The sequence below is a fragment of the Lycorma delicatula genome, chromosome 10 (assembly GCF_047948215.1).
Source record: "Lycorma delicatula isolate Av1 chromosome 10, ASM4794821v1, whole genome shotgun sequence".
Lineage (NCBI taxonomy): Eukaryota > Metazoa > Arthropoda > Insecta > Hemiptera > Fulgoridae > Lycorma > Lycorma delicatula.
The window spans coordinates 83,626,327-83,649,052 of record NC_134464.1 but is presented as its reverse complement, the minus strand read 5'-3'; the positions used below and the strand labels follow the sequence as shown (position 1 = coordinate 83,649,052).

Sequence of the window (22,726 nt, the reverse complement as noted above, 5' to 3'; positions counted from 1 at the left end):
TAACCATAAAAAATATGGAAACAAAAACGAATAATCAGATATTTCACAAAATCTGATGTGGACACCACGTGACTTACTTGTACGCCTATTAAATTATATATACACTTCTTTTTTTTTTTTAAATGAAAAGTACATAAAATTTTATTTCATTCATAATGTCTGATATTTTTCATATTTTCTTTTTTTATTGCTGTTATTGAATTTATTATATATATATATATATATATATATATATATATATATATATATATTACAATTAGACGTAAATAATTATCAATATATTTAAATTTAAAACTAAGTTTAAAAAAGAAAAAAGGAGATTAAGTCTGATTCTAACCCATATCCTTCCCCTTATAAGATCCAAATATTTCATTAATTAAAATGTCAGTTGGCTATATCTTTAGAACCAATGAAAATAAGTACCACTTATGATAAATTGTTGAAAAGCTCTCAATGAGGGCTTATTACTGCAGTTAACAAAAAATCCTAAATCCAAATTTTTTTGGATTTTGGGATACTTTTGGTTCAGTCGATTGCAATCAAAAAAGGAAGTGCACAACTAGGTGTTACGCCAGTCCTAAATCAAAAATTTCAACATCCTGCGGCTAATCGTTTTTGAGTTATGCGAGATACGTACGTACAGACGTCACGCCGAACTAGTCAAGATGGATTCAGAGATGGTCAAAATGGATATTTCCGTTGAAATCTGAAAACCGAAATTTATCGCGATCACAATACTTCCTTTAATTTGTACAAGGAAAAATTAAAATACAAGTTTAACGTCACCTATTTCAGAGGTTCAAAATCTTTGCATAAAGAATGAAAACTTATTTCGAGTGAACAAAACCTACATTTTTAAATATAAATAAAGAAGATTTTTAAGTTATAAACTTGAAATAATAAAAAGTTTCAAAAATATAATAGATACTCTAGAACGTATTGAGACAGTGACTGTGGTCTACCAAGGCCTTAGCTGACATTGTATTTATAAAGTTTCGCACTGCTGGAATACGAATGCAATTAGCTCTGATTGCGCATCAGGGTAAAAATTGAACCAGGATTATATAATCTATCTGCATCTATGGGTTTCTAAAAATAATTTTGAGACTATTAACAGCTGCTTATTCCTAAACCGATAGAATTAATATTCAGATAGAGATTTCAAAACCAAGTCTTTACTTTTCTGAAATCCAGAAACAGAAGAATAATGAAATGGACAGAATGACGTCTGTGAGGTTCTACCTTGTTTTGTGTAACTGACAGCCAATCGGTGTTCTGCAGGAATCTTTTGTATATACTTACTTGTAATTTCCTCGAAAATACGGATTTGGTAAAACGGTTTATAGTGTAGATAAATATCTAAATACGGAACAATTTCGGGATCAACTGAGAGTTTTCTTAAGTAAGGCCTCAGGTAGTTCTATGTTGTTTGAAAGAAAAAAAAAAATTACTGCAACATAAATTTACGCTGGTAGATAAAAAATTGTTAAACAGGAATGTTCTGTTCTGTTCTAATTCTACTACAAAACCCCGATCTCACGAATAGCTGTGGTTAGGATAGAATCTATACTGAAGGCTGGTAGCTAATCTATACTGATACTTGCTGGTAGCTTTGTAAAAATCCGTTGACAAACAATCGAGTTATTACAGACAATTAACCCGGCAGTACGCTTGTGCACCGTAATGCAAACCGATAATTTAATGCCAGTTTTTATTTCCTCCACTAAGTGCAATATAAATTAATAATAATAAATAATAAATTATTAAAAATTATCAGCTTGCACCACGGTGTGTAAGCGTACTGCAGGGTTAATTTTCTGTAATAACTCGATTGTTTGTCAACGGATCTTTACAAATAACGTGTCATTTTATTCAAAAATAAAATGTTTAATAAATTTTGTATAAGTAAAATTTTTATCAAACAAATAATTACAGATATTGAAGATTAAAAAATTAAGATGGCTGCCATTTTGAAATTTTTTAAGATGTCATTTTCAAAATTTTTATTTTGTAGATTAAGTCGCTAGTCTTAGATCTGCCAAATTTAATTAAAGTAGGTTTAACCGTTCCTGAAAAATAGTTTTTTTTTTTTGTTAAAAATCACGAAATGGCGTGCAGAAGGAAATCAAACCAAAGTAGGACTTATGTCGATATGAACTTTTATGGTCATTTTGGTGTCCTGAATCAGTAACTGAATTTCGAAGAATACGTTCAGGAACACTCAGTGTAAAAATACTACATACGAAATTATCACCCGCACCCTCTTTAATTATTCTATATTAAAGAACAACATTCGTCATCAGCACGCCTAACGCGCTCATTTGCGTGTCAAATGCGAATTTCAAAAATTGCGCCCAGACGTTACCGATTTCGACCGCTAGGTGGAGAATTCTTTTTTTTTATTTTTAGAATTTTTAACAGATTAAAAATGTTTGAAAGACTTCTGACACAAAAAAATAGTAGTCAGATTTGTCCACTTTCATTTTCAGGAGAGTATGTAAATTTTAAATAACGAATTAAATAAATTTAAATTTTACAAATGGGGAAACTAATTTAAGTAATTTCTTTCGTATAATTTGAACTAAAATAGATCTTAATGGCAATTTTTATTAGCAAGATACCAAAATATCCCTCCTATTTTCAGTTTTTATTGGAATTATAACAAAAACAAGAATGGTTTAACAGCTTATTTTACCTTTATAATCAGAGAAATTAATTAAAAGATTATGGAGGTAGAAGAAAATTGTTATTTGGGAAGTAGAATTACTAAAGATGGACGAAGCAGGAGCGATATAAAATGCCGAATAGCACAAGCTAAACGAGCCTTCAGTAAGAAATATAATTTGTTTACATCAAAAATTAATTTAAATGCCAGGAAAAGATTTTTGAAAGTGTATGTTTGGAGTGTCGCTTTATATGGAAGTGACATTTGGACAATCGGAGTATCTAAGAAGAAATGATTAGAAGCTTTTGAAATATGGTGCTATAGGAGAATGTTAAAAATCAGATGGGTGGATAAAGTGACAAATGAAGAGGTATTGCGGCAAATAGATGAAGAAAGAAGCATTTGGAAAAATATAGTTAAAAGAAGAGACAGACTTATAGGCTACATACTAAGGCATCCTGGAATAGTCGCTTTAATATTGGAAGGACAGGTAGAAGGGAAAAATTGTGTAGGCAGGCCACGTTTGGAATATGTAAAACAAATTCTTAGGGATGTAGGATGTAGAGGGTATACTGAAATGAAACGACTAGCACTAGATAGGGAATCTTGGAGAGCTGCATCAAACCAGTCAAATGACTGAAGACAAAAAAAAAATAAAATAAAAGATAAAGTTATTATAATTTTATAGAATTTAAAAAAAAATATTAAATCGATTAGATTAAGTTGTTTTAATATGACTTTTCAAATGTTTTCTGAAATTCGATTAAAACATTTTATTGTTCCTGACAATTACTACCACTTTATGACATTAAATTCTGTTTTCTGACGTCATTTATTGCTCGTACGCTTTATACTACTAACACAAGTTATTCATTTTTTATAGAGTGCTTAAAACAGTTTAACCTTTTTTTTCTTGTTTAATCTCCGGGACCAAAACAGTTTAACCTATAGTGGAACAGCTGAGCTTAATCGATACTTACAAATTGACTGTCAAACTGGCACTAAATTAAATAGTTAAGTCATATTCGTACAAGCAGTGACATGATGTAATTTTTTATTTCTTTAACTTCCGGTTCCACCTTTAGGTATTTCTTAAGAGGATGAGATGAATTATTTGCAGCGTGTGTGAAAATGTCATGCCCGACTGGTATTCGAACCCGGTACCTATGGATGAAAAGCCGAGATGCTATCACTCGCGCCACGGAGGCCGGCCTAAACAAAAGCTATATCATAAATTAAAAATTTATAACTTTCACTCAAAACAAAAAGTTAGTAAAACTTTTTAATAACAAAGAACTTACAGACTGTAAGTTGGTGCTTATTCACAGACGGGTACAAATTGAAGACGAGCTTTCTCAACCTTATTACTTTTATTACCTTATTCTACGCGGCTCCTTAAAGGACGTTTCTCACAGGTAATATATAACCAGAAGTTGTCCACCTTTCTTCGAAATCAATTCGGGATTTTCTCAAGGCTCTGTCTTGGTGTAATATTTCATTTTTATTACAGACCTTCCGATTACTGGCGATGTTACTGTCGCTTCCATTGCGGATGACAATTATTTTCGCTGATGATACCAGCCCAACTATAGTATCGAACAGCCTACAATTTGAGTTAAATTTAATCAAGAGGTGGTTGCATATATGAAGAATAGGCGTTAATCAAGCAAAATCGAACCGACATTCACGATGAGGAAAGGAGACTGCCCCGCGGGATAACCTTGATAGCATTGCAATTCCGCAAACTGAGAGTGTATGGTACGTAGGTCTACACCTCGACCGTCGACTAACATGGAAATTTCATATAAGAGAGAGAGAGCGAGAGAGAGAGATATGGAGGGGTGGTGAGAGGGGGAGAGAGAGTTAGAGAGCAACCTGAAGTACAGTTCAAGGAAATGTTCTGGCTGCCGGAAAGACATTCTCGTCTATCCTTCTCTAACAAGCTGCTGGTATACTCAACACTTCTAAAACCTACCTGAACTTAAAGGATCGAACTATGTGGCACCGCGAGCAGAAGCATTGTTGACGTCTTACAGCGGTTTCAGAATAACGTAGCGAAGTGTATAGAAAAGGCACCTCTGTTTACAAGGAGCAATGAGATCCACGCGATTATTTAGGATTATGGTCCATACGGAAGGAGACGACATTTCAGTTCAAAGCACGAAAAACGGGTTAACTGTCCCACAAATCACTTGGCAGTAAACCTACTCTGCCATTTATAGAATTGGAGTAAACAAACTGCGCGTACGAGTGTTCAGGCGGCCGATTCACAAGCATCTCAAAATTCAACACGATAACGAAAGAGTGATCATATGAAAAGATCACGGGTTTTAATAGAATTGAACGAAATAATATTTTTCCTTTTTTTCGTTTTTATTTACCCCCACCTCCCAGAGTCGGGCCCAAAAGGAAATAATATTATAAATTTATAAACGTTCAATTACATGACTGTTATGTGTGTAATTAATTACACGGTGACTAACTTGAGTAATGATTATTGTGTTGTATATAGATATGGCCGCGTTGTGAATCGGCACTGATACAAGGGACATGACTCAGCAGAATCATAACGAACACAAACGTAACGTTTGTTTAACTGAATACAGAAGAGACAATAGGGATTGATATTAGAAGGTTGAACTCACTGCACGTTCTAGACCTAAGTATCCCGATAGTGTCTTAATATATATATAAATAACTCAGAATGTCAGTCTTGTGCAAGATACTGCACAATACTCACATCCCAGTCGAATAGAAAAAAGTCGAAAAGTAGAATTAAAAGTCGAATAGATTCAACTTTTAATTTCAAATCGTTAGATTTTTTCACAGTTTCGTAATTTTGTTTTTACTGTATTTATTATACGAGTATCATGCTTTGCTTTCTAGTGGTGTTAAGTATTTAACACCATTAAACAACAGAAAGCATTATAAGCATTTATAATTGTTAACTGTATGTTGCTTGCCGGTCTCTGTGGCCCGAGTGGTAGCGTCTCGGTCTTTCATCAGGAGGTCCCGGGTTCGAATCCCGGTTAGGCATGGCATTTTCACACACGCTACAAATCATTCACCTCATCCTCTGACGGTGGACCCGGAAGTTAAACAGAAAAAATAAATAAATAAAAGATTTTTAAAAATTGTATGTTGCTTCGCATAAAAGTTTTTTTTTTACTAGTGTGTAATTTTTCAGAAATTTTGCTGAGGACATCTTACCATGTGATTTGAGATGTGATCCAATTTAGTAAAGGTATATCTAATGTTCCGATTGTAAATAAGCTTCGAAAAAAAAAGTTAAAGTTATCGTAATCCGATTTTTTATTCGTCAAAGCCTTTTACAAATCTATTCAGTTTTTTTATTTTCTTTTAAAATGATGTCAAATTTAACCATTTCCATTTAAACTTTAGAGTTTTCCCCTTAGGGTCACCCTGGAGGCTTAAGCTGTGGTGGTCTCTCCTTATTTCTAGGCGATGATTTCACATAAACCTAATAATAAATCAAATAAAGGGTAGAAACAGACGATAAACTTAATTTTTTTATCCTTAAATGCTGAAAAGATATTTAAATATTGCATACTACAATAAAAATTTGTATATACTTACATATTTTTGGCAGCAACAAACTTATTTTCATTCAAAAATTAATTAAGACATAACAGACGTTTTTAAATTTTTTTGGGGTAAGAAAATAATTAATGTCAAATTAATAAAAAATTTGTAAAGTCCGTGGCGGAGTGGTAGCGTTTCGGAGATCTTTAAACCGGGGCTTCGGGGTTTGAATCCCGAGTAGACATAGTGTATCTTACACGTTAAATAATTCCATTTCCATATTGTCACATGCAAACTTCTGTGATGAATTAATGAATTCATCATTAAAAAAAAATAACAAAATAAATTTCAACTTTATCAACGGAGGAGAGTTTCGGTGTAAGCAAATTTACTTAATTTGCGCAAGATAGTTTACATATGTTACATAGTTTATATATATATATATATAATTGTTTATAAATTGGATTTTTCTAATTCAATATTTAATATTGATTAAAATGATTACTAAGTATATATTATATTGGTAAACTAATCAACAGATGATTCAAAGTCTCCATAAAATTTTTACTAATAAATCTACAATATATAAATAAAATATAACAAAGTACGTGTGAGTGGGTATGTGCATAAAAAAAACATTCAAATTATCAAGCAAAAAATATTTAAACTGGGAATAAAAAAAAATTTTTCTTTCGTTACAAAAAGAAGAGAAAAAAAATTATCATGTTAAAAGCGTGAACCAATTTCCAAATCACACAGTTTTCCATAGAAATTGTGAAATTTTACTACAAGGTTGAATATTACAGTAACGTGTGTAAACCCAGTTACACTTTTCTTTTCTTTTAATAATAGATTAACCAACTAAGGCCAAGGTTTAAGAAAATCAGGTCTTTACTGTACAATACATAATAAAGGTTCAGCAACAAGAATATTATTATTATTGATTAGAATATTAATATTGCAAATAAAGGTGAATGGTTAGAGTATGTATCATTAACCTTTTGCTAAATTCTTTTATTATAATATAAACGTACAGTAAAATCAATTTAATAAAGAACATATTGACTTATTTTTCTAATATAAATAATTTAATAATTTATATTCAAGTATAATAAAATAATTCTCAGTGCGCGCGCGCACATAACTTAAGTATAATAAAAGTAAAATTAAAGTTGAATTCAAAACATGTGACGTTTACTTTAATTCTTAAAAAAAAACATTAATAAGAAGAAAATTTTAGCATTACAAATATTAAAAATAAATACAAGTTTCTACAATACAATATAAGTTTCTATACAAGTTCTTCAATACAAGTTTCGATTTGTTTTTAGAATAAAATGACAATTTATCAATTGGAAAACAGAATTCATTTCTAAAACTAATTGTCTAATTTACTGTTTTATAAAATTAGATCTATTAATTAAGATATAATTCCCAAATTTCGAATAAAAGGTTTTTTGATTTTTAGGGCTTCCTTACTCTGTGGAAAATATTTAGGAAAGATAGTACATCCTTTACGAAAATAATAAAAAAAAATCCCTTTAGGCACGCCAGAAGGCGGAGGTAGATTTCACCGGCGATAAGTAGGGAATAAAAAAGATTCCCACCTTAAAATTAAGAAAAACTTCAAATTTACTCAATACGACAGTGGTTGCATGTGACAAAAAGTTTCACATATTTAACATACGACAAGCCCCATCTTCTTACAATTCCAACAATATTTTGGTCATCCCCTACCGTAAGGATTGGTCATATCAAAACTTGTTTCAGAAAAACGTTTTATGTAATGTTTCGAAGACTAACGACCACTTTAAACCGATTCGATACAGTGCCTATTAAGGGAGATATGTTTTTTGTCTTCGAAACCCCATTTTTTCACCGTCTGGGCCAATGGTTGGTTGGTGATATCAAAAAACTTTACTTAGATAAGTTTTATGCTCTTATCCAAAGAAAAGTAGGAACTTTAAACGAATTCGATATTTTACTTAATAAGAAAGTTATAACGATATTGCTTTTTTCGGAAAAGCCCTTCATTTCCACCTCCATGGTCCAATTTTTGTCGTTAACGAACTCGACCGAGATTCTGAGACGAGGTATTTTTAAGGAAAATTTGAAAGTGATTGACGCAAAATTATAGCACTTATCGTGTCCACAAGTAAGTGAAATATATATATATATATAAATTATATAAACTTTTGAGCTGACGGTGGTTTTGGGGTTTGCGGGATGAGAAACGCGAAGATATGTCGTAATTTTCCGGAAGTCGAAAGATGGAATCCATTACGTAGGTAGCTTTCTTATGAATCTACCTAAAATATTGCTAATTGCTACCCATTTTGGATACGTAACATAAAAGTGCCAAAATTAATTTTATATTAATATTCCTCAGATTAATAGTAGAAGGAAGATTAAAGAAAAACAAACCAACATACTTGGCGTTTATAGACCTAGAAAAGGCATTCGATAACGTAGACTGGAATAAAATGTTAAGCATTTTAAAAAAGTTAGGGTTCAAATACAGAGATAGGAGAACAATTGCTAACATGTAAAGGAACCAAACAGCAACAGTAATAATTGAAGAACATAAGAAAGAAGCCGTAATAAGAAAGGGAGTCCGACAAGGATGTTCCCTATCTCCGTTACCTTTTAATCTTTACATGGATCTAGCAGTTAATGATGTTAAAGAACAATTTAGATTCGGAGTAACAGTACAAGGTGAAAAGATAAAGATGCTACGATTTGCTGATGATATAGTAATTCTAGCCGAGAATAAAAAGGATTTAGAAGAAACAATGAACGGCATAGATGAAGTCCTACGCAAGAACTATCGCATGAAAATAAACAAGAACAAAACAAAAGTAATGAAATGTAGTAGAAATAACAAAGATCACTGAATGTGAAAATAGGAGGAGAAAAGATTATGGAGGTAGAAGAATTTTGTTATTTGGGAAGTAGAATTAGTAAAGATGGAAGAAGCAGGAGCGATATAAAATGCCGAATAGCACAAGCGAAACGAGCCTTCAGTAAGAAATATAATTTGTTTACATCAAAAATTAATTTAAATGTCAGGAAAAGATTTTTGAAAGTATATGTTTGGAGTGTCGCTTTATATGGAAGTGAAACTTGGACAATCGGAGTATCTGAGAAGAAAAGATTAGAAGCGTTTGAAATGTGGTGCTATAGGAGATGTTAAAAATCAGATGGGTGGATAAAGTGACAAATGAAGAGGTATTGCGACAAATAGATGAAGAAAGCAGCATTTGGAAAAATATAGTTAAAAGAAGAGACAGACTTATAGGCCACATACTAAGGCATCCTGGAATAGTCGCTTTAATATTGGAAGGACAGGTAGAAGGAAAAAATTGTGTAGGCAGGCCACGTTTGGAATATGTTAACATATTGTTAGGGATGTAGGATGTAGAGGGTATACTGAAATGAAACGACTAGCACTAGATAGGGAATCTTGGAGAGCTGTATCAAACCAGTCAAATGACTGAAGACAAAAAAAAATTAATATTCCTTGAAGTGATGAAGAGATATACAATTTTTTTTTAATAATAATAATACTCGTAAAATGAAAGTTTAATCAGCAAAAAAAGAAAATATTTTTTAGAGGTGGGAAATAAATTTTAAGAAAACATTTTCAAAAAATATTCATATACAGGTTAAGCTTAACAAATTTGCTTGAGTAAGGTTTTCTCTAAGTTTAACAGCCCCTTCAATAATGTCTAAAATAAAAATAAAAAAATTTTGTAAAACCTATCAACAATTATGGACCGGGATCTATAGTTTAAAAAAAAATTTATTTCTTTATAAAACAATAACAAAAATTTACTAACCCGAATAGAAAAAAATTTTTGTAACCAAATTTCTTAAATATTCTTAATAAGACATTATAGTATTAAATATAAAATTAAAAATTTACATTTATGATTTTTAAAAATTATAGACATTTCTTGATAGCTTATATGAAATTTAGAGGTTCAAAAAATGTTTGAGAAATATATGCATCGAAGGGATTTAGAGCAAAACAACAAAAAACGTATTTAAATTTTAAGAGGTGGGGGTTGATTTTTTGAGAAGTTTTTTTTTTATTATTTATATAAGGTCATTGTAAGTAAGAAATTTGCTTTAATATAGTTTTCTCTAAGATGCATTTGAAGAAAGTCGAAATTGTTTTTTTCGCGATATCCCCGACTCCCTGAATGAATCTTGAAAAAAAAAAATACCTCAATTGTAGAAATATATGAGCCATATTTGCAGAAAATCGGATTAGTCATTCCCGAAATATAAGGCAAAAAAGCAGTGCGACACCCATACGTACATAAATACTCACATTTTTTTTTTTTTAGTCTAGATAAACTAGCTGGACCCTAAAATGTAAAGATATGCAAAAAAACCCGATACCCCATTTTTGATAAAATTAAAAATAAGTTCAGAATTATTATTTTATGGTAGTTGTTTGTGGTACTTCGGTTGTAATATTCTTTATTTATTTTCTATTCGTAACACTTACGTTGCAATCTGTTTAATGTATAAACAATAAGCAGCCCCACGGCTCAATGAGATAAGGATGATACATATGATATGTAAATAAGGAGACTCGGGCCGACTTCTCTGAAAAGTATGGTTAATTGAACCCCAACCACCAAAGGTACACCGGTATTCAATATCAAGTATTCAAATCTTACTTTTACTAAAATTTGAACCTCAAAACCTTTGAATTCGAAAATCAGCTGTTAAACAGCTGATTTCCAACGATATTTTACCACTAGAAAAACCCGGCTAAGCACCCACAAATCACACTAAAAATTCTATGGGCATGTTCGATGGATGAATAGCCGCCAATGAAGCCAAAGTGGTGATCAATCACAAACGTTACCCAGCTCAAAGACCATTTAACAACGCTATTTTACCCAAAAATAAAAAAAATGTGTTTATAAATAATAATTTTATTTATTTATTATTATTTTGTTCAATCTTCTAAATGATATTAATCATTCGAAGTACTTTTTTTATTTTTTCGTTTGATGAATTAATTCACCACAGAAGCTTTAAACAGCTTTTACGTGGTAATATGGAAATTTCATATGAGAAATGCGACGCCTGAACGAGATTCGACCCGGGACTTCCGATAAGAGACCTAAACGAAGGCAAACACCAGTTTAGAATAATTTTTAGATATCGTTTTACGACATAAACAAAAACTGGCGGTAAACCAACCCATCGAAGTATACAGAATAAATCAGAAAGTTAGCAGACAAATTAAAAATTTTATTCAGAAAAAAATAAACATTAAAGAACTATCTACATAAATGCTTACCCAAATATAAAAAAAAAATATTATAATAAATAATTTATACGAAAACGAAATCCAGTTAAAATTTAATAACGTAACCAGGTTTCACAACTATCATCTTGATTAAAATTTTACAAAAAAAAAAAAAAACTGAAATTATTTATTTTTATATCTAAAAATCCGGCAGCCAGTCTATATGGTCTACAATAATTGAGTTTCATAAAAAAGAATCATCGACCTGAAATAAAATTAAAAATACTTTGCTCCAAAAGAAATGTTTTTATTTAATCGGTCGATTATATAAAAACATTTCTTAAATAAAAACATTGTTAAGTCGTTACTTGATGAAACTCCATCATAAAAAAAAATAAACAGGATATGTCATTTGATTTTCACAAAATTTATTCTAAACGTCACGACTGCTGTTTCGGAAACAGTTGTCCTGTGAAAGTTTGTGAAAATCAAATAACATAATTTGTTTATTTTCTTCTTTTTTTTTATTTATCTACAAATAATTAAAATTATTTAAAATTAACCTCGTCACCGATGATTTTTCTCTTTACATGTTTAGGTCAGCAATATATATATATGTTTTATTTTACAAACATATTTACCATTTTGGTCACTTCAACGGTTTTCCTCGATGTCAGTCAGGCTTTTGACAAGGTTTGGCAACGTGAGGTTCCTCTATAAACTGAAAACGGTTTTACCGCATGTTTTCTATGCGGTACTAAAATCTTACGTAGAATACAGGTGGTGTTTTCAAGTTAAACATGGAGAGGTTTTGACGGATGTGTTCCTTATACAATCAGGGGTACCTCAAGGAAGCGTTCTCGGACCCATCTTGTATGTTCTGTTTACGGCTTACTTGCTTATTACGGTAAATACCACAGTTGCAACTTTTGCTGACGATATTGCAATTCTCGCTGTCCATGAAAATCCGACTACTGCGTCTCGTTTTATTCACGATTATATCACTCTCCTCGATTAACGAAAATGAAACAAAATCAAAGAACGTTACGTTCACACTTCGTAAGGAACGCTGTCCTAACACTGTAAATATTTGGGTTTTCATCATGATCGACGACTTACTTGGACGAAACAAATCACTTTTAAGCAGAAACAGTTGGATCTCAAGTTTAAACACATGTACTGTGTTGAACACAGTAGGACATAAATCTCGGCTTAAAGCAGAAAGTAAATTATTAATTTACAAATCTGTTTTGAAGCCTGTTTGGACTTACGGGCTTAAATTGTGGGGTACAGCGTGCAATTTCAGTATTGACATACTTGAACGGTTCCAAACAAAAACACTTTGGAAAATGCTCAACATACCCTGGTCCGTAAGTAATAGCCTTATGTTAAATATGTGTCCAAGGTTAATGGTATGTAACTTCGGTTACTACCAATTCTTGGAAAGTGCAGGCCAAAGAAGAACGAAGAGGTCTTCGGAAGAAGAAGAGGGAGAAGAAGAAGATGAAGAAGAAGGAAGATCATCTACTCGTCCCAACATCACGGACTGGAGTCCGGAACAGAGCCCAGCAGAGATGCGTCCTGAAGGGCAGCCATACCAGAAGCGGATGAAGAGCTTCTACACAACCTCTCCTTTTCAATACTTACAAGAAAGATAAAATAACCCAGCAATTGCGACTCCTCCGGAAAAGGGGACGCATTGCTCTTTCCTTATAGGTAGTGCCCCGTTGTGGCGTATTCCTGCTAGCCTATTAAGAGTTAGCACCGAAAGGACTTCAGTGGACGGTCTGAAGGGGAATTACGTCGGGAGGACAGGCTTTATAAGCCTAGCCTTCCGAGGTCGGCCCATGAAATGGGTTCGATAACGCTGGTTCAACATCGGATTGGAATGCAATTAAATCCGTCTTAAATTCACTAAAATAACACAAAACTTGAAAAATTAGACCCGCTATTTAAAATTAACCCTTTTAAAAAATAAGCCCGATTAGAATGATCCAGCAGCTAGGGACTCTGTCCAGGTTCTGCGATAAAGTAGGGAGTAATAAACTCCTGCCAACTTTGCATTCCATTCCATTCCATTAAATATGTAAGTATAGGCTTATGTAACTTAATGATCTTAAGTTACGAACCGTTCAGTTTGAAATTTCTCTGGTCAGCCTACGGTATCAAAATCGTTTGGATCGGAACAAGAATTATTTGGCAGTCAATTTGTTAGATAATACGAGCAGTGATTTTTCAAGATTGCTGAGGAACAATATTCTTGGTTTGCCTTATCGCTTCAATTAGATGACTTTATGACTTTTTAGTCAATTAGATGACTTTATCGCTTCAATTAGATGGCTTTTTGTTCTATAAACAGATTTTAAAGTCGCTGTGTCGTTTTAATAAAAAAATGTTGGTCAATACTCCATATTTTTGCTATCTATGTACAGACAGTTTTTTGTTGTTTTTTTTTTTTTAGGAAAATTTAACTTTAACTTTACCTCATAAAAAAATATTTTTTTTTTTACTATTCTTCAACAACCCTTTATTAATAATTTCAGCTTTATACACAATACAAATAAATCATGACAAAATTTACCTCAAGATTTATTTAAGCCATTTAAAAAAAAAAAAATATTCCTAAAACTTTTTAATAGATAAAAAGGAATATAATTTTGAGTACAAATCTAATGAGTACAAATCAGAACTTTAAAAACTCTTTCTAATAAAAGGAATGACTCATAATGGGTATCTCATCACACAAATATGATGTCTCATCATATAAACGTTACTTTTAAACACTATAACAAAATAATATGTCAAATAAAATACTTTCTTTAGGATTAGATAATTTTATTTGATAAGGCATAAAAAAAAAATTGTCAAGTCATACAACGTACATATTTATTTAACGTACCATTTAACTATCATACCATTATCTTTTTCTCTTTTTTTTTTATAAACCTTTGGTAACAATATACACAAATCGGAATGTTAAAAAAAAAATATATATATATATATATAATATGTATATGAATAGGTCAAGGGTGGGGATATACATAATCATACAAGTCTATACGCTACGAAATGCAATGTATATGTTTTAAGTAGCAATTTGACAGTATTGCAGTGTGACAAGGTTGCACAACAAAGGTATAAAAATACTAACAACGCCACCGGTACTGCATAGTCTTGTCACAACATACACAACGACAATAAGTACTACATAAATATATAAACTCATATATATAGTTACATATAAACATAAAGTATAAACATATAATAAAATGACGTCAACTCAGGTAAGAAATTTATCACTTTTTATTAATTTAAAAGTTTTTATTAAGTTTCTACTTGATTGATTAAAACTTTTTTTTTAAAGTATTGTTTTATTTAACGAATTCTATTTATTACATAATGAAATACTACACACAAAACTAGAATGATAATGAAACTAAATATTAACTTATAAAAAAATAAGGATTTAACAACTTTTAACATTTTTTAGTCTAAAAATATGATTTTAAGTTTTTTTTTTAAAGAATTATCAAATAAGAAATTAAATGTTCAACTTGCTTCAGATAACAAACTTCTTATTTTTTTCAACCTCGTAAAAGTATGGGTAATAAATACTAAGGTTTTGGTTACTCGTAATGCAAAGCTTAAAAACATATCGCATACATCACGTAATAGCTTATAGAAAATTAATTTCACAAAACATATGTTGAATCCGAAGTAAATTTCGATAGTACACAATATTTTAACGTATAATTCACATGAGGTAAGAAATTTGTGTATAAGTTAATATTCAACAAATAACCTCAAGTATATACTACAAAGAAGTTTTCTGTGTTTTAAGATAGTGGTTAATTTAACTCCAACGATTAGAATGAAAAGTCATCATAGATATAACATTAGTCAAGAACTAACACTCTACAGCATCATAAAATAAAAGAGATTTTAATGTATGTTCGGCAACGATGAAAAATACTAATCTATTCCAAGCTCTAACTTGTTGGAAAGAATGTAACAGTTCATTACCGAAGCATTCTAATGTACTTAATTATTAGAAATGTTTTACTAGAACTATCTTCTTATCAATATATACAAGTATATACTATACTTGTATATCTATACATTATACTATACTATACTGGCTACTTGTATATCAATATATACAAGTAGCCATACAAGATAAGTTAACTAAGCAATCGATTGAAATAAACCGTTGTGAATAATACGGTTTGAAAGTAATTTTTAATATGAATAGTATTTATTACAACTGCTAGTACAGCACACACTTGTTTACCTCGTTGATCTTCTTTGTACCACAACTATACATAATTCAAATTTAGGTAGTACTTCATATTAACATAATAAAAACAATAATAAGTATAAACGTTTACACAAATATGTCTATAGATGCATTTTTAAAAGAAATTTTATTGATTACAATAATATTGTTTTATTAAATGTACTGAAGATTATAAAAATGATAAATATAAATGATAATAAAAAAGATAAAATATTTTTGCAAATACAAGAAATATTAACATTTTTATCGTAAGTAACAAATAAGAAACTTATTCGTAAATAAGGAGTAAAAGATACATATCAGTATAATAATAGTGTTTTAATAACGGGAAGGGAAAATAATTCGGTTGTTTAACATTGTTGTATAACTACGACTGTTAAATATCACCAAAAGTATCGGTCAATATTTGCTTTCTCTATGAGTAATAATTTTAATTATAAGATTAGATTGAAAGTATCACTGCTACAGCTAAATATAGTTTATATTTGATATATGTGCAAAATATAAATATTTATATTTGCACATATATTTGCACGTATAGGACCGATACTGACCGATTTTTTAACGTTTCTGTTTATTAATGAATAATTAATCTAAATTTAATGAATACATATGCATGTTAGTTATGAAAAAAGTATATATTTACATATTTAAAAATAAAAAATATGATTGCTTGGTTAAGCCATAATATTTTTTTTATTTTTACCCTGCTCACCTTTTTTTTAAAAAATAAAAACATACAAAAAACTAATTCGTTTTCTTTATCAATGAATTGAATAGACAACGATCTATTATCACTTAACTGTGTTACAAAGCAATAAAATTATTTTTTTTAAAAATCACAGTTAAAGAAATAAATTCCACATTTATTAAAGCTTGTATAACCATTTTAACCATAGTATAATAAAAAATAAAAAAAGGAACAGTTAGGATATATTTACAATCATAAAATATAGCTACTTACGTAATATTATCAGATCTGGATATTAGGTACGGTTTGTATATTTATATCCAACCATTCGATACGTACCAATGACTTTAACAATAGGCAACATTCGGTATTATTATTATTATTATTATTGTGATATATATATATAAACATTTAATATGCCATATCACATACATACACGTACAAAGAAATTCTCAATTATTTACACGGACACAGTAATATAAAAATATTACCCATATGTTCTAAAAAAATATCAAAAAGAAATCAGCCGATTTCCATGACGTTTTCATCGGTATTTCATCCGGAAATCCAGGGTTCAAATCTCGGTCAGGTATGGAATTTTTAATGCTAAAAATCTCCATTTTTATATCCCCCACTTAAAGTTTCTATGGTGAATTGATTCATCAATCAAAAAAAAAAAGAAAAAAGAAAAAAATAACGGAAATTTGATAAATAACGTTTGTTTGTTTTTTTGTTTTTTAATAAAATTATTTAGTTATCCAAATAATTAAATTATTTGATAAAATAAAATTCTAAAAGAGATAAAAAAACTATTACTGGTTTAATAATCTCCCTTCATATAAATTATAAAAAATTATATTCTGTATCAGCATTTTTCACTAATTAATTTCTTTTTGACCATTTGACCGAAAAATGTACCGGTTACTTGATAATCATAAATATACTTGTTACAATCATTTCTCTTCAATAAAAAAGCATCGTGCGTTGGTTTGTTTGCTGTATGTACTCACATTTTTATTTTGAATGAAGAGCACGAACGATTTATACTGCTCAAACGATTCATATTTCTTGATACGAACGATTTATCTAAAATTATATTTATGTTTTGAGGATGAAAAAGGAAAACAATGATGACAAAAAAAGGAAAACGGTTAGAGCTCTGTTAAAAAATTAAACTAAAGAAACAGCTAAAATTTTTCAGAATTTTGAACCTTTACTTTGTAAAAGTATTTGTTGTTGTTAGAACGCTAAATTCATGAAAGTTATTTCGTTACAATTGGCAAAAACATTTAACAAAATCAGATGTAATGAAATATAAACTATGTAACATTATCGTGGTGGGCCTTAGGTCCGCCCTTTTTCTAATTTAGAAATATCTATACGTTAATAAGAAACCAATTTTACTTTGAATATGATTTTGACCATTTCCCCCCTTAATTTTTGTATTTTAATGAAGTTAAGATAAAACTAAGTAAATTGAATAAAATTAGGTAAAAGCTAATAATAATAAGGGTTAAGAGTCAAAAAGATTAAAAGCTCTTGATAGAAAACGTATTCAAAAATATCAATTAAATATTTGACTTTTTTTCACGAAACCCTCCCCTCCACGAAACGACATTACTTTTCTTAATGTTTCCGTGTTTTTTTTTTTTTTATTAAGCTACAAATCAAACAACATTTTTTTTTTTAATTTAATTATTTATTTATATCTTTACCAATAACAGATTGAATATACATTAACATTATAAGGAAAGTAATTTGATTAAGTGAATATTATTTTAAATATAGATTTCCTTGATTTAGCTATAATATGTAGTATTATCAATTATATAATATAAAAATTTATTATAACCGTAAATTAAAAATTATTTTTAAGATCTGGTGTTGCTGTGTGATTGGGCTCAGTTTACTGAGTGTATTGACATATGGATATCCTTCACCAATTCCTCAACATGCACCGGCTGGTTATGAAAATCACGGTGGTCATCATCATGGACATGATGTGGATTATCACGTAAGTTTATTTATAAGTTAACTATAAATATGATAAATAAAAATTGTAAGAATTAAAAAAAAAAGAAAAGAATATTATAATAATTTTAAGCACGTCAAATTTAAAAACTGGAAGTCACTTCCATTATTATTATAAACTATGATTAATCATTATTAATAAAACTTCTTTTATCGTAAGAATTAAACTAATATTTAAATCAACATTTTCGAACTGTTACGGTAAAGAAGAAAATCTTTCGTTATGAAATAGCATTATAAAATTATATTTCATACGAATATTTACACAAAATAATAAACAAATTAAAAAATTAATTACAATTCTAGCAAAAAAATATTAGCATTCAATTAAACGTTAAACCTTTTAAATTATAAAAAAATAATATACTATGTACATTTATTTTCAACCAGCATCGCCTGCTATTTTATGAATAAGCAATTTGCAAATCATAGATGTATAGAACATTGCGCTTACAGCCTATAAAATGTAAAACAGGAAAAAAGTGATAGAATCGATTTAACTAACTTTAAAAATTAAAAACATTTGACCATAATATAAGACATTAATGTTTTTTTATTATTATTATTATTTAATAGTCATTATAAACGAGTAGAAAAATTGTAAAAAAAAAAATACAAAATATAATACTTGTACAAATAAGAAAAATAGAATTTTAAATAATCCTTAAATTGAATACTGAAGAATAGCAATAATAATGAAATAATTAAAATTTATCACATACTACTGTTTGGATCTGGAATTTAACACACAGGTCTGTATATGTTAGAAGTTTAATTAATTCGTTGTGTTATAGTAACATAATGTCCCGCCCTCTATTGTCATGTCTATTATATCTGTAAATGTACAGTAAATATGTTTTCAGTGTAGAGACGCATTAGTGACACTCCTGATTCCCCATAACGTGTCAATTTACTTTTCCGCTCAAAATGTTTTACTCATCGTTAAATAAATGCAACTTATTTTTTTTATTTTTTGATGTAAACAGATTGTTATTATCGTAATAAGTAACGAAAAAATGTTCAATATAAAAAGTTAATAGTATGTTCATTCTATAAAGGAATATTTTTGTAAAATTTTAAGCTGACAACATTTTTATCTTTTGTTAAATAAATCTTGAATAATTTATAAAATGATATGTAAACTAAATAATTCTATTCTTCCCGTTATGCAGCTTTTAAATTTATCTGTAGTATGATTTTTGTATTTATTTTTTAAAACAAACACAAGCATAACAACAAAGTAGATAGATATTTGATACGTTAGCATTATCAGTAAATTAATTCTTCCACAACGGATTTAAAATACAATTCAACCAACCAATCGTTAAAAAAAAAAAAAAAACAATTATAACAAATTATTTTTCAATTTGAATTTAATTTTTTTTATTATTCACGTAAAATTAACTGGAATTTTATTTCAGTTACACTAAATTATTTAGAGAAATTTTATATTTGTATAATAAATTTTGATAAATAATAGGAAAAAAGACACGTTACATAAAACGGGAAATATCAATAATTTTGTTAATAAAAAATAACTCGTTCCCAAATTTCGGCCGAAAACGTCAAACATTCAATTAGATATTTAGCTATTAACATCTTTATAAACCTAAAGTAATTTAGGTTTTCGAATTTTCTAGACAAAAGTTGAAGATAAAGTACCCAGCTTAATTTTTTACTAGTAAGAACAAATTTTTCTATATAGAAATTAGTAACGATTTAAAATGATTAAATTTAAAAGTAGTTAATCTGAATTGACTTTTTTATTAATTCTCCGATTGTCTTTTTATAAAATATAATAATATATATATATATATATTATCATGCGTAGAAAAAAAATATACATAATGTATGAAAAAGTATGCATCATTTTAAAAAAATATATATTTTTTGTTTTCATATTTAGAGCTGATTTATCGTTTACTAGTAATTTTTTTAAGTTTTTCATAACCTTTAGTTGTACAACCTATGAAGAAATATATATTAATTATTGTTTTTCTATAAACACAAAAGTAATAAAAAAATTCATTACGTAAATAATTTAACAGGTTTTTTTTTAAAATCAAGATGGATTCATTCCTTATAAATTTTCCAACTAACGAAAAACATTTAAAGGTATATCATAAATAAATAATTTTTACACAATTTAAAGAAAATATTAAAGTTAAAAAATATATAATTACATTTATTTCATCGAGAGTTTTAAAGGAAATAAGAACGACTCTGAATTAAAAAGAAAAAATAACACAACCGATTTCGTCTTAAACGCCATCATCAGGAGAATTAAAAAACAATTTAAAAAATGAATTTATTCTAAAAAAATATATCGTATTAACATGTTGATTTATGTTAAACATTTCTACGATGGACAATGACAATATTATATTTATTTTTAATTAATTTTTGTATTAGTAGATAATGAAATAAAGGTTGAAACCAGTTCAAGTAATACAACGGCTTGTTAAGAGCTGAATTTTATTATTATTATTATTAATATTATTACTTTACAATTCTACCAATTGGTTATGATGATTATTTTTATAACTTATATAAAAATAAAAATGCGGGCCTCCATGGCGCGAGCGACGTCTGAGCCTTTCATCCAAAGGTCCCGGGTTCGAATCCCAGTCAGGCGTGGAATTTTTCAAACGCTACAAAATTCCATTTCCATATCCCACGCACAAGCTTCAAGCTTATGTGGCGATATCAAAAAGCAAAAAAAAAAAAATCCATTTTTACATGCAATTCTCGAGAGTTTTCATCTTTAGAATTTCAATTATCATTTACTGATAAATATTTTTTTTCTTTTCCTTATGGAGAGGAAAAAGCGCTGCCAGCTGCCGTCAGGCCCGCACTGACGGCAGTGCGGGGCTCCCACACGCTAAAAAATCTCCCCTGGTTATCATACTGATTAATAATTGGATAAAAATAATTATAATAATAATAAAACAAATTAATATCAACGTGATTTACTCTTTGATAATTCGTAATTCTAAAAAAATTGTAAAAGAATATTTTTTCCTGTATTAATGTAAAAATAAATGGTAATTTACCATGAACATGATAAATTGAGTTGGCAGTAATAAGTTGGAAACAGAAGTATATCATTAACTTAAAAAAAAATTTTAATTTATTTTTAACTCTTATTAAATACGATTTATGGTAAATTTAAATGAATCGATAAAAATATATAAATAGAAAACGAAAGTTTATGTAATATTTTTTAAATGTTACAGGCCCCAGCTCATTACGCATTCGAATACGAAGTACATGACCCGCATACTCATGATGTAAAATCACAACATGAAGCAAGAAAAGGTGATGATTTACACGGATTTTACAAGCTTATTGAACCAGATGGCAGTGTAAGGGAAGTCCATTACAAATCCGATAAACATAATGGATTTAATGCTGTTGTCAAGAAACACGGACACACAATTCATATCATCCCACCAAAGAAACATCACTGATAAATTATAAAATTTATATTTTATAAAAGTACATTGAAAAAAAAAGTCTTAGCATAAAATTTCCATATTACATCCAAAGAGACTTAAATATACTCAATTATTATTGTAATTCTTGTTAAATAGCTATAAGTTATACGTTATGAATTTTTTTGTTGTATTTATTTTTTAACACGAATAAATTGTTTCTTTACATAAAATATATTTTTTTTATTCCTATTTTAAATCGTTAAATTGACCGACTCAACTTAGTTAATAATTTAATCAAAATTATTAATTTTACATACCACGATGAAAAAATAAAAATGACTTCATTATGTTTCAAAAGGTATTAGATTAGAAAGAAACTATACGGAGAATTCCTTGTTTTCTACAAAACAAGGCCTTCCTTGATCTGCTTGTCAAAATAAAACATGTAATTTTTGTCATTAATTTTTTTTCATTCTTCCTCTGGAACTTCGCAATTTTTTATAGGTATATCTTCCTTTTTTTTAAATTTATTATCTTTTTCTTTTTCTGTAGTATTTACCTTCTAAACTTTTTCCCATCTTATTAAAAAATTAACCTTAAAAAATTTTTATATATAAACTAGTTTTACAAAAAGAAGCAATTTGTCAGAGGTTTAATTTTTCTCCGACTGATCTGAAAAAGATTTCTTTATTTCAATCTATGCTGATTTTTACTTCCCTGATTGAAGTAAAGAAAGTAATGTGATCGCGAAAAATTTCGCTTTTTAGATTTCAACGGAATATCTATTTTG

At 29.0% G+C, this 22,726-nt stretch overlaps 2 protein-coding genes across 2 annotated transcripts in view; one reads left to right on the top strand and one right to left on the bottom strand.

The window, feature by feature from the left end:
- Lmpt (four and a half LIM domains protein limpet) overlaps positions 1–22,726 on the bottom strand; it is a 913,540-nt gene that overhangs the window by 601,091 nt on the left and 289,723 nt on the right. The gene's annotated exons all lie outside the window — the stretch shown is intronic.
- LOC142331615 (uncharacterized) lies at positions 8,435–22,019 on the top strand. The gene is made up of 4 exons (XM_075377645.1): positions 8,435–8,492; positions 12,320–12,413; positions 18,362–18,482; positions 21,736–22,019. The coding sequence occupies exons 1-4, from the start codon at positions 8,435–8,437 to the stop codon at positions 21,967–21,969; spliced, it is 507 nt and encodes a 168-aa protein (XP_075233760.1). The 3' UTR covers positions 21,970–22,019.

What these genes read in the sequence shown, in the direction of transcription:
- LOC142331615 (XM_075377645.1), top strand. Translation starts at nt 8,435, where the DNA reads ATGAGAAACGCGAAGATATGTCGTAATTTTCCGGAAGTCGAAAGATGG. An exon ending in CGAAAGATGGAATCCATTAC is followed by an intron (nt 8,493 to 12,319) that starts GTAGGTAGCTTT and finishes TTATACAATCAG; the next exon opens with GGGTACCTCAAGGAAGCGTT. An exon ending in GACATGATGTGGATTATCAC is followed by an intron (nt 18,483 to 21,735) that starts GTAAGTTTATTT and finishes TAAATGTTACAG; the next exon opens with GCCCCAGCTCATTACGCATT.